The 11,847-nt window shown below is 42.6% G+C and overlaps 1 protein-coding gene across 1 annotated transcript in view; it reads left to right on the top strand.

The window, feature by feature from the left end:
- ABCC11 (ATP-binding cassette, sub-family C (CFTR/MRP), member 11) overlaps positions 1-11,847 on the top strand; it is an 81,358-nt gene that overhangs the window by 8,746 nt on the left and 60,765 nt on the right. Inside the window, exons 2-3 of the mRNA XM_011989149.1 lie at positions 8,947-9,063; positions 10,330-10,466. Coding sequence (XP_011844539.1) covers positions 8,965-9,063; positions 10,330-10,466 — 236 coding nt within the window. The 5' untranslated portion in view covers positions 8,947-8,964. The remainder of the gene's footprint in view (positions 1-8,946; positions 9,064-10,329; positions 10,467-11,847) is intronic.

Raw genomic sequence — 11,847 nt, 5'->3', positions numbered from 1 at the left:
ATGGGGATGGCACTGAATCTATAAATTACCTTGGGCAGTATGGCCATTTTCACGATATTGATTCTTCCTATCCATGAGCATGGAATGTTCTTCCATTTGTGTCCTCTTTTATTTCATTGAGCAGTGGCAAAACCTTGATACTTTTAAAGGATACCAGTCAGTTATTTTGTAGAAGTTCATTCAATTCGAGTTTATCTACTGTTTCTCACGATTAGATCAATGGTATGCATTTTGGGACCAAATACCATGAAAGAGATGTTGTGGGCTGGGCGCAGTGGCTCAAGCCTGTAATCCCAGCAATTTGGGAGGCCAAGGTGGGCAGATCATCTGAGGTCAGGAGTTTGAGACCAGCCTGGCTAACATGGTGAAATCCCATTTCTACTAAAAATACAAAAAATTAGCTAGGCGTGGTGGTGCGTGCCTATAATCCCAGCTACTTGGGAGGCTGAGGCAGGAGAATTGCTTGAACCCAGGAGGCAGAGGTTGCAGTGAGCCGAGATCAGGCCATTGCACTCTGGCTTGGGCATCAAGAGCGAAACTCTGTCTCAAAAAACAAAAAAAAGTGATGTTGTGGCCATGTGATATACGATGGTGAAATGTCTTATTAATGATGGTTTGAATCTTGACTACTTGGTGAAGGTGGTATCTGCCAGATTTGTTCACTGTAAGTTACTATTTTTCTCTTTGTAATTAGTAAGTACTGCGTAAGGAGATAATTTTACATTTATTTATTTATTTTTCCTTCAACTTTTGTTAGGCTGGTGCAAAAGTAATGGCAAGAAACTGCAATTACTTTTGCACCAACCTAATATTTTAAGTTCTGGGGTACATGTGCAGATGTGCAGGTTTGTTACATAGGCAAACATGTGCCATGGTGGTGTGCTGCACAGATCAATCCATAACCTAGGTATTAAGCCCAACATCCATTAGCTATTCTTCCCAATGCTCTGTCTTCCCCTACCCCTGCCCCAATCAGACTCCATTATGTTGTTCCCCCACCGTGTGACCATGTGTTCTCATCCTTCGGCTTCCACTTCTAAGTGAGAACATACAGTGTTTGGGTTTCTGATCCTGTGTTAGTTTGCTGAGGGTAACACTTCCAGCTCCATCCATGTCCCTGCAAAGGACATAATCTCATTCCTTTTCATGGCTGCATAGTATTCCATGGTGTATATGTACCATGTTTTCTTTATCCAGTCTATTGTTGATGGGCATTTAGGTTGATTCCATGTCTTCACTATTGTGAATAGTGCTGTAGTGAACTTACGTGTGCATGTATCTTTAAGATAAAGTGATTTATATTCCTTTGGGTATATATCCAGTAATGGGATTGCTGGGTCAAATGGTATTTCTGCTTCTAGATCTTTGAGGAATTGCCATACTGTCTTCCACAATGGTTGAACTAATTTACATTGTCACTAACAGTGTAAAAGCATTCCTTTTTCTCTGCAATTTTGCCAGCATCTGTTGTTTCTTGACTTTTTAATAATTGCCATTCTGACTGGTGTGAGATGGCATCTCACTGTGGTTTTGACTTGCATTTCTCTAATGATCAGTGCTGTTGAGCTTTTATTCATGTTTGTTGGCCACATGAATATCTTCTTTTGAGAAGTGTCTGTTCATGTCCTTTGCCCAATGGGGTTGTTTGTTTTTTTTTTTTTTTCCTGTAAATTTGTTTAAGTTCCTTGTAGACTCTGGATATTAGACCTTTGTCAGATGGATAGATTGCAAAATTTTTCTTCCATTCTGTAGGTTGTCTGTAGGTTGTCTGTTCACTCTGCTAGTAGTTTCTTTTGCTGTGCAGAAGCTCTTTAGTTTAATTAGATCCCATTTGTCAATTTTTGCTTTTGTTGCAATTGCTTTTGTGGTTTTCATCGTGAAGTGGTTGCCCGTGCCTATGTCCTGAATGGTATTACCTAGATTTTCTTCTAGAGGGGTATGTGTGTGTGTGTGTGTGTGTGTGACAGAGTGTCACTGTGTCGCCCAGGCTGGAGTGCAGTGGCGTGATCTCGGCTCACTGCAAGCTCCGCCTCCTGGGTTCACGCTGTTCTCCTGCCTCAGCCTCCCGAGTAGCTGGGACTACACGCACCTGCCACCACACCCAGGTAATTTTTTGTATTTTTGGTAGAAATGGGGGTTTCACCATGTTAGCCAGGATGGTCTCAATCTCCTGAACTTGTGATCCACCCGCCTCGGCCTCCCAAAGTGCTGGGATTACAGGCGTGAGCCACGGCGCCTGGCCCAGTTTTTATTGGTTTCTTATCCAATATTTTTATGGTGTTGTTTTTTTTTTTTTTTTTGCTTGAATTGTTTTGGATTTGACCATTTCTGCATGTTGAAATTTGACTTGGGTTTGGCCTTAGGTTGCAGATGGAATATTTTCTCTAATAAGAAATAAGAAGTCCAACAGTGCTTTCAGAATTCCAGAAGGAACTGAAAGTCCATTCATATCAAGAGTTATTTGTTGAGGGACTTCTCGGTGCCAGGCCCTGAGCTAACTGCCGAGGGGTAGACAGGTCCCAAAACAAGGTCCTACTCTTAAGCATCTCTCAGCCAGGGGAACAGACCCATAGAAATCTGAGTGTGAGGTAGGGCAGACAGAACTGTGTGTTTACATGTGTGCAACAGATAAGGGAAAGAGAAAGCAGGTTGCTAGGTGCTGTGGGAGCGACACACATACACAAACTTGGAAGCTCCTACCTAAAGCTCTTTGTCTGACAGGATCCCACCTTCTTTCATTCATTCACTGAACATCATTTTCACATTGCTTAATGTTCGTTTCAATAAACATTCACTGAAAATGTTTTTTGAACACCTATGATATGCTGGACACTATTCTAGGTAATGGGGTATAGATCAGGGAATAAGACAAACCAGATTTCTGCTTTCATGAAGCTGACATTCTAGTGGGAAAAACAAACAATAAGCAAGGAAAGAAATAAGGAAAATATTTCTGGATAGTAATAAGCCTTTTAGATGGTCAGAGAAGGCCTCTGAAAAGACGACATTTGAACTGAGGCCTGCACTATGAGAAAGCATAGATCAATGCAAAGATTAGGGGGTAGGGGTCAAGGGCACAGTTAAAAAGCAGCACTTGCAAAGACCCTGTGGCTAGAATGAATTTATGGTGTTTGAGGAACCTGTTCTTGGAATGTCTGAGCTTGGGACCTAGTGGCTCCAGTTGCAATAAGGTGGGCAGAGTCCGATTATAGAGGGCTATGTAGGCTCTGGTAAAGAGTTTGGGTCTTAATCTAAACCTGATGGAAGCCATGGGAGAGATTAAGTTGAGGAATAACATTATCTAGCTTATGTTTTCAAAAGTTCATTTTGGCTGCAATGTGGAGAATGGAATATAAGGATTTAAGATCAAAAGCAGGGAGGCCAGTCAGGAGGTGGATGCAGCTGTCCAGGCGACAAGTGATGACTTAGAATAGGAGCAGGCGCTGTCAAGCTATGTTTGATTGTAGCGTCAAGAGAATATGCTGACGGATTGGACATGAAGATTTAAGGCAAAACAGTTGACAAGGATTATCCTAGGTTGGGGCCTAAGCCACCAGGGTCTGGAGAGAGGTTGAGCCAGTAGCTGAAGATCCTAGCTATAATGAGGGTCTCGATCACTTCTCTGGATATATACAATGTACCCACCCTGTGACAGACTCTGGGGGTGATACAGAGATAAAACATATGTGGCCCAGATTCGCAAGCGCTTACCTTTTCATCAAGGGTCTCTCCAAGGGTAAGAGGGGAGGGGCTGCATTCATTCAGACTTCCAGAGTTTTAACAAAGAACTTCTAAAACCAGCTTACAAACTTTATGGTATATTTTTGAAACACTGATGTTTAATACTTTTAACCCACTTATGCCGGAGGTTGCCATTTTTTTTGGATTTTTGCAATCAGACCTTGGTGATGACCTTGAGTAGTAAGATAGAAATAACTTTCACATGTTTAGCATTCCCATAATGGAACACTAGGCATAAATGGCCTAACACATACATGTGCCCCAACAACCACAATAAACAAAACTGTATAAATGTTCTGTTCACATAATAATGGCTGGATTTAGTTTTTAAAATACAAATTCATGCTGCTCTATAGAAGATGTGGTGTGGTGCGGGAACAGGCCCAAGTTTAACCTGCCTGCTTGATGAAAACCCTCTTTCAATCCTGTCACTATATCTCCGGATTGGGATGTGTCAGCCCACTTGGGAGAACACCAAGAATTTAAATGTGAAATCTTTTGTGACTGTGCGACTTTCCTAGCTCCTTTTTTGACAGACTCTGCATGTACTTCATTCATTTATCCATCGAATATTTGCTACGCATGTACTATGTGCTGGGCACTCTCCTAGATCTCAGGACACATCTGTGAACAAGACAGACAAGGTCCCTGGTTTCAAAGAGCTTACATTCTAATGAGGTATGCAGAAAACAAATAAGCCAACAAGGAAAGAAATGGCAATTTCAGAATGTGATGAGTAAAGGAAGTAGATTAGGAGAATATGCAGAAGGTGATGTGGAGAGAGGGGATCTGGGAAGGTTACTCTGAGGAGGTGACATTTGAGTAGAGTCCTGAATGTCAAGAATGAACCAGCTCTGCAAGGAGGTGGGAGGAGAATATTCTTGGCAGATATTAGGACTTGTGCAAAGATCAAGGTGAGAGGATCATCCTAGCTTCTGAAATTGAGGAGAAGGCCAGATACTGAGATGTGGGGATTCTTCAGTCAACAAGATGCCCTCCTGAAGCTATTGGAACTAACAGAAGGATAGAAACCTAAGAGCAGAGAAAGTTAAATAGCACAGGGTGAGGTACGGGAGGAGTAAGATCTAACCACTTAAACTTCTTTAGGGCCCGTCTGGCAGGTGCTTCTGGCTCCTTGCCCTGGACACTTCCTTAGCCACTGATGTGCCTTCTGGTCTTGGACACTAGACCCTGCTGCATAAGCATAAGGAAATAAATCAGCTCCTCCAGAAAGCCCTTGATACAGGTTACCCTGCTCCATTGGCTCCCCTCCTGTTCACAGTCTGTTTCACCATATGCAAGCAACCCGCGTCCAAATCAAATTTGTCATCCTGACCTTTGCCTCTGGGGATTGGGAAAACACAGGGCTGGAAGCATCTGTTGTTTCCTCTCTGTTTTATTCCCAGTCATGTCCTGGTTTCCATTCTTACTACAATGATGGTCTTACACTAATTAGAGTGAATAAACTCCAGCTCCATTTTCTTCCAGAAAGAGAATTGGGAGGCCAGGGAACTTTTCCGGGACTGCCAAAGAAAGTTCTAGAGGGAATTCCCCGGTCAGTCCAGGAAGTGGAGATGGGCCTCATGGAACTGGAAGGAGGCCCAAGCTAATGTGTGGCTGAGCTCAAGCTCGTTTGCTTGGGACGAGCGACTGATGTTCTGCAAGCATAGCTATTACATGTTTGCATTGTCTTAATTTTCATTGGGTTTCATTTTCCATGTTGTTAGTTTCCTGGATGAATCTTGAATAGGAAAGAGTCACATTATGTGCTGGGCACTCTTCTAGATCCAAAGACACATCTGTGAACAAGACAGACAAGGTCCCTGGTTTCAAAGAGCTTACATTTTAATGAGGTATGCAGAAAACAAATAAGCCATAGAGGAAAGAAATGGCAATTTCAGAATGTGATGAGTAACCCTCGTTGCATCTCTTTGCATCTCTAGTTGTGAAACTTTCATTACCTCTCTTTGCAGGTGTATTTGAATAAACCAGGTTGGCAAATCATACTATAGCTGAGAGGTGAGAGAAAATCTAATTTCTTTACTTGGTCTTTACAAATCTGGTCTTCCTCATGATCCCCCACTTGCTGGTTAATGAGGAAAAAATAAATGTTTTGGCTTATCAGTTTAAGATCTTGTTTGAGCCAATAATTTAAATAATTTTATTAAGTAATTCTCACTAAAGGCTCTGTCTCAGAGTTGTCACCTGGCAGAGAAAGAATCAGGGACCTGGGCATAGTGACCTCTGCTCCTAGGCTTTCCCAGGGGAGGTCTTTTGTCTGCTTGGTCACTGACTGTCCTGCTGTCTTTGCAAGCCAACTGGATCTTGGGTAGGCCTTCCAGTAAAGCTTTTTTGGCTCACTCACCTGGGGGTGTTCTCTGAGTTGCTAGGACTCCCCTGTCCCACTTCCGTTGGCACCATAATACCCTCCAAGATCTCTCCATGACTCTCAGCTGTTTGCAGCCTGGGTTGTCCAGTATGCCACTTCTGGAAAGTCCTTCACCCAGACTTTTAGCGACTTCTTCTTCCCATCTATACCACAGGGAAGCCAAGAAAGCTTACCACCAGCACAGCCAGCCACAGCCCATAGAGCACTTAGAAGTGAATTGGAAAATGATGTGCCCAGCAAGACGAGGATTTAAGAAAAGGCAGCACTCTTGCAAGATGGATGCCACAGTGGTCTGCTGGCGCCTGCTCTTACTGCTTCATGAGAATCAGCGGTCAAATTTTCATGAACTTTGAGAGCCTAGTTGCTAAACACAAACATTATTAAAAATCAAGTTATATAAACTTACACTTAAATAAATTATATCAAAAACAAAGATAATACTCAAAATGTATCATTTCCTACTTATTTTGCTACCTTTTGCTGTTATTTACACTTCTGAGGTTACTTACATCTATTATATATCTGTGGTAGAAACACTATATGGTGATGTCGTGCTGTGCATCTCTTCCCAGCTCTGCATTCGGTGGAGTTATGTTGGAATCACATCATGAAATCAGCCATGGTGGGTGTGTTTACACCACAGAAATAGGCAAAGGCTATATATCGGGGCTGGATTTATCGTTTTGTTGATTGTCTAGTCTTAAGAAAGAAATGTAGGAAATGTTAATAATGTAGATTAAATCTACAAGTGTGTGGGACCTGTAGCCGTTATATTGTGAGTAGTAAAATAAAATAAGGGAATATTCTTTCAGCATTTGAAAACTATTCAGCAAAGTTACTCAGGTCATTGACAAATGAGTGAAGATTCAACCAACATACATCTCTGGTATTGCACTTTCCTCTTGTTAACATAGAGCAAAATGGCAAGTAGCATTGGAACTATACTTAATCACCAATTGCAACCACAGGTTTGTTACAGATACAGACATTTATCAGCACAGCACTGAGGAAGCCCTTTGCAAGGATATGAGACTTGCACTCTGAAATTTGCTGTCTCCACCCCCTGCTCTATTCCCTTTACTGGGGATGTTCGTGTGTGAATAAATCATACAGCAATATACCATGGCCCCATCCACAGGGCCTCATTCTAGGGAATCATGCCAGTTTTACTTTAATGCAGCTATATTCTAGGCTGGTTCATGGCAGCCAGTCTTCTTCCCAGAGCTGTAAAGAGTGTGTGTCACTCTCTCTTATCTAATACACCTTCTTCTCTCTCTTTTCTCTTTTCTGTCATCCCTGAAGTGTCCACATTCTACCACTACATGGCAAGTAAGCCTATGGCCTGGTGCCCTGGCTGGGAAGTCTATCTTATATGGTCTGCAAGAAAATTCCAGCAACTGACTCTACCAGATCTGGTTGTGATTTGGTAAAAGGAAGTGGGATGGGAGGGAATGGGACAAAGAAATCTAGAGTAACTTCTCACAAAGTAATGGGTTAGTTTGCAGTCTATTTGCTTGAAGTACAATCCTGTATTTGAATGTTTGTTTTGTTTTGTTTTGTTTTTTGAGATGGGGTCTTGCTCTTTTGCCCAGGCTGGAGTACAGTGGCGCAATGTCAGTTCATTGCAACTTCCACCTTCCAGGATCAAGTTATTCTTCTGCCTCAGCCTCTCAAGTAGCTGAGACCACAAGTGTGCACCACCACACCTAGCTAATTTTTTATATTTCTGGTAGAGACAGGGTTTTACCATGTTTCCCAGGCTGGTCTCAAACTCCTGAGCTCAAGCAGTCCTCCTGCCTTGGCCTCCCAAAGTGCTGGAATTACAGATGCATGCCACCATGCCCAGCCTCAGTATTTGAATGGTAAAAGCTATATCTGAACACCAGGACCAACTACATAATTTGTGGGTCCCAGTGCAAAATGTAAATGAAAATGAAAATGTGGGTCTTCTTGTTCAAATGTATTAAAAATTTCAAGATGGCAACAGAAAAGCATTAAACTAAGCCTGGGGCTCTCGGGGACACAGGCTGTACCCCCATGGCCCTGGCTCTGCTGCGTGCTTTCTCTTTCCATCTCTTCAGAATATTCCTAATTACTTACCTTCTCTCCTGCCCCAGGCACATGAATGTTCTGAGTCAAGCAGGGAGTGAGTCACATACTCAGGAAAACAAATATGAAAGGCTCATCAAAAAAAAAAAAAAAAAACAACAACCTTGATTATTTAAGTTTCCTAACTTGTGCCCAGATTCCCTCTGGGATCTGTGAAAACCAAGAGTGAAAGAAGGGCAAAATGATGTTTCTTTCATTCACGTATGTGTCCATTCCTTCTTCATTTGTTGAGCACCTGCTGTCCTCCCAGCACATTCCAGGCCCCGGAAATTCAACAGCGAGGAAAGCAGACACATCCCTGTGCTCATGAGGCTCTCTGTGTAGTGCATAAACGAAGTCTGAACAAATAATGATTCAAACAAATACACAGTTACAGACTGGGATAAAGCAAGAAGACTGATTTTACGAGCAGGGCTTTGATAGACCAAAGGAGATTGCCCAGGATCAAGGGTATGGTGTTAGGGGTGGGTTAGGGAGGGTGGTTAGAGAAAGTTTCGCTAATGATTTGGGCCTGAGGTCTGAGAAGATATTTAAAAAGAGGGATCAAGCACATGCTAAGGAGAGAAAAGAGCAGGCACCCAAACCTCTGCATGACCCCAAAATGCTCGCGGCAGGGTAGTGCCCCCTCTCCTGGCTGCTTAAGACGGGACCTAAGCTGCCTCTAACTCCTGCTGTCTTTTCATGTTCTCTGATTCTGGGAAACGAAGAATTGGCAGGAACTGAAAATGACTAGGAAGAGGACATACTGGGTGCCCAACTCTTCTGGTGGCCTTGTGAATCTTGGCATCGACATAGGCGATGACATGGTTTCAGGACTTAGTTATGTAAGTAGATCTCTTAGCATCAGCACCCCAGGAAACTGAGTTGGCAGATTATTCTCCATAGTCATAAATTACGTCGAACGATTTCTTCCTATACTTATTTACCCTTGAATTTGTAAAATTTTTTCTTTTCTTTTTTTGTTCTCTCTCTCTCTCTTTTTTTTTTTTTTTTTTTTTGACTCAGGGTCTTGCTTTGTCACCCAGGCTAGAGTACAGTGGCACAATCATAGCTCACTGAAGCCTCCTGGGTTCAAATGATCCTCCCACCTCAGCCTCCTGAGTAGCTGGGACTATGGGCACATACCACCACACTGAACTAATTTTTAAATTTTTCACAGAAACGGGGGTCTCCCTATGTTGCCCAGACTTGTCTTGAATTTCTGGCCTCAATCCTCCTGTCTTGGCCTCCCAAAGCACTGGGATTACAAGCATGAGCCACCCCACCCAGCTACTCTTGATTTTTTTCAAATGGACCTCAGGCTTCCACAATTAGATCAATTATAATCCGTCATCATGGCACACCTTCATGGTTTATGCATATCTCTATGCATAAGATTGTATAGAGATTAGATTGTATCTATCTCTATATCTATCTGTCACCTATTACCTACTTATCTATGCATTTACTTGAAATAATAATAATAATAATAAGCATCTGCAAACCCATCACCAACACATCAGCTTGGACCTTGACAATCAGACGCAGCAATTGGTCTTCCCCCATCTCATTCCCCAACCCTTCCTACCTGATGTAACCACTATTCTGAGCCTCTTTCTGTCAATCCTTGCTGTGCTTTTAAAATAGTATTATTTTATATAGAATATATTATGTATTCTATATGAAGTCCTAAAAATTACCTGTCCTTTTATTTTAGTTGTCAAAAGGGAAACATATAATATTTTAGGATTTGCTTTTCTACTTGTTGGTTTCTTTTTAGTAGATTTACCCTTAAAGAGTGACTTGGTCCCTCATTCTGCGGGTAACTAACTATGACACCCTTTACTCCTGTCTAAATTGTTTACTGTCAGATAAAAATCCAAAGATACCTCTTTGACTTGGCCAGACTCACTCAGCAAATGTGGGCAGAGCGAGTTCTGGGACCTACTTGTTCTGACTCTAGGCCCCCTGCTTACTCCCAGTGCGGAAGCCTTTCTTTAGGAAGCAGGATATAGAAAAATCCATCTCTCCATGGGCATCTGGTCCAACATTCCCTCAGGACAGAATTTATGAGTTTTGAAACTGATGCTCTTTTGTTTTTCTTTTCCAAGAAAACCTACACTCTCCAAGATGGCCCCTGGAGTCAGCAAGAGAGAAATCCGGAGGCTCCGGGGAGGGCAACTGTCCCACCGTGGGGGAAGTATGATGCTGCCTTGAGAACCATGATTCCCTTCCGCCCCAAGCCAAGGTGAGTCCTGATGGGGGTGGTGGGGGAGAGCTGTATCCACCAGGTCAATGATCCCTAACCCTGCCAAATAGACCTCTCGTATAGGTTGCATAACTATGTCCCTACACAACCAAAACCCTTCAGAGCAGCCTGAGGCACATCAGGGAGGCACATCGTCATAGTCATTCATTCATTATTTATTCATTCAGAAAGGATCATTGAGCACCTACATGTGCCAGGCACTGCGCTACACCACACAGGAAGAACAGTGAGCAAACAGATGTGATCTTTGCCATCAGGGACCTCACATGGGAGACAAAGACAATGAGCAAATAGACTTGTGCATGACGTGATTACAAGCTGTTTAAAGAAGGTGTTGTGAAGAAATATGCGAGTGTTGAGGGACAGGAGAACCATGACAACTTGATAGGTTCTGAGTGGCTTAAGCTGAGTGACACCTAAAGGGAGAACAAGAATTTCCTAAGCAAGAGTAGGAGAAGAATGTTCGGGGAACAGCCTCTGGGACAGCCTTGCCTGGAGGAGCAAGGAACACAGCATGATGTGTCCAGGAACTGAGAAAGAAGGAGGCCAGTGTCACTGGAGAGTCTTGTGCGATGTGGGCGTGCATGAGGTGAGGCTGCAGAGGAAGGCGTATCAGACAGGTTCTCAAAGGTCACATTAAGGATACTGGCCTTGGTTATAGGAGTAACTGGGAGCCACAGGAAGGCCCTAGGCTGTTAACCTTACATTTAAGAATGAAAGAAATTCAATGTATACCCCCTGAATCAATCATAGTTTAATGTAATCATCCCCAAATTGCTTTCTTTTTTTAACAGAAAACAGTCACAAGAAAATTTTGTTTGTTTTATTTTTTATTTTTATTTTTTTGAGATGGAGTCTCACTCTCTTGCCCAGGCTGGATTGTAGTGGCGTGATCTGGGCTCACTACAACCTCCATCTCCCAGGTTCAAGTGATTCTCTGCCTCAGCCTCCCAAGTAGCTGAGATTACAGGTGCCTGCCACCATGCCCGGCTAATTTTTATATTTTTAGTAGAGACAGTTTTTACCATGTTGGCCAGGCTGGTCTTGAACCCCTGACCTCAGGTGATTCACCTGCCTCAGCCTCTCAAAGTGCTGGGATTACAGATGTGAGCTGCTGCACCCGGCCAATTTTAATCGACTTTAAAACTATGTACAAGTATAAAACATTGGTTTTTATTTCAAAAGTTGGTGGAACATATCCAGTCATTAAACAGTCAACAAAACGTATGCTAGTAGATTACATAAAGACTATGTACAATATAAAAATAGCTGAAAACAGTCTTCCCTGTAAAAATAATTTAAAGTGAACTTTTCAATTTAAAATATCATCCATAGGCCGGGCGCGGTGGCTCAAGCCTGT

This window comes from Mandrillus leucophaeus, unplaced genomic scaffold (genome assembly GCF_000951045.1).
Source record: "Mandrillus leucophaeus isolate KB7577 unplaced genomic scaffold, Mleu.le_1.0 Scaffold348, whole genome shotgun sequence".
Taxonomy (NCBI): domain Eukaryota; kingdom Metazoa; phylum Chordata; class Mammalia; order Primates; family Cercopithecidae; genus Mandrillus; species Mandrillus leucophaeus.
This window is presented reverse-complemented; position numbering and strand designations above follow the sequence as displayed.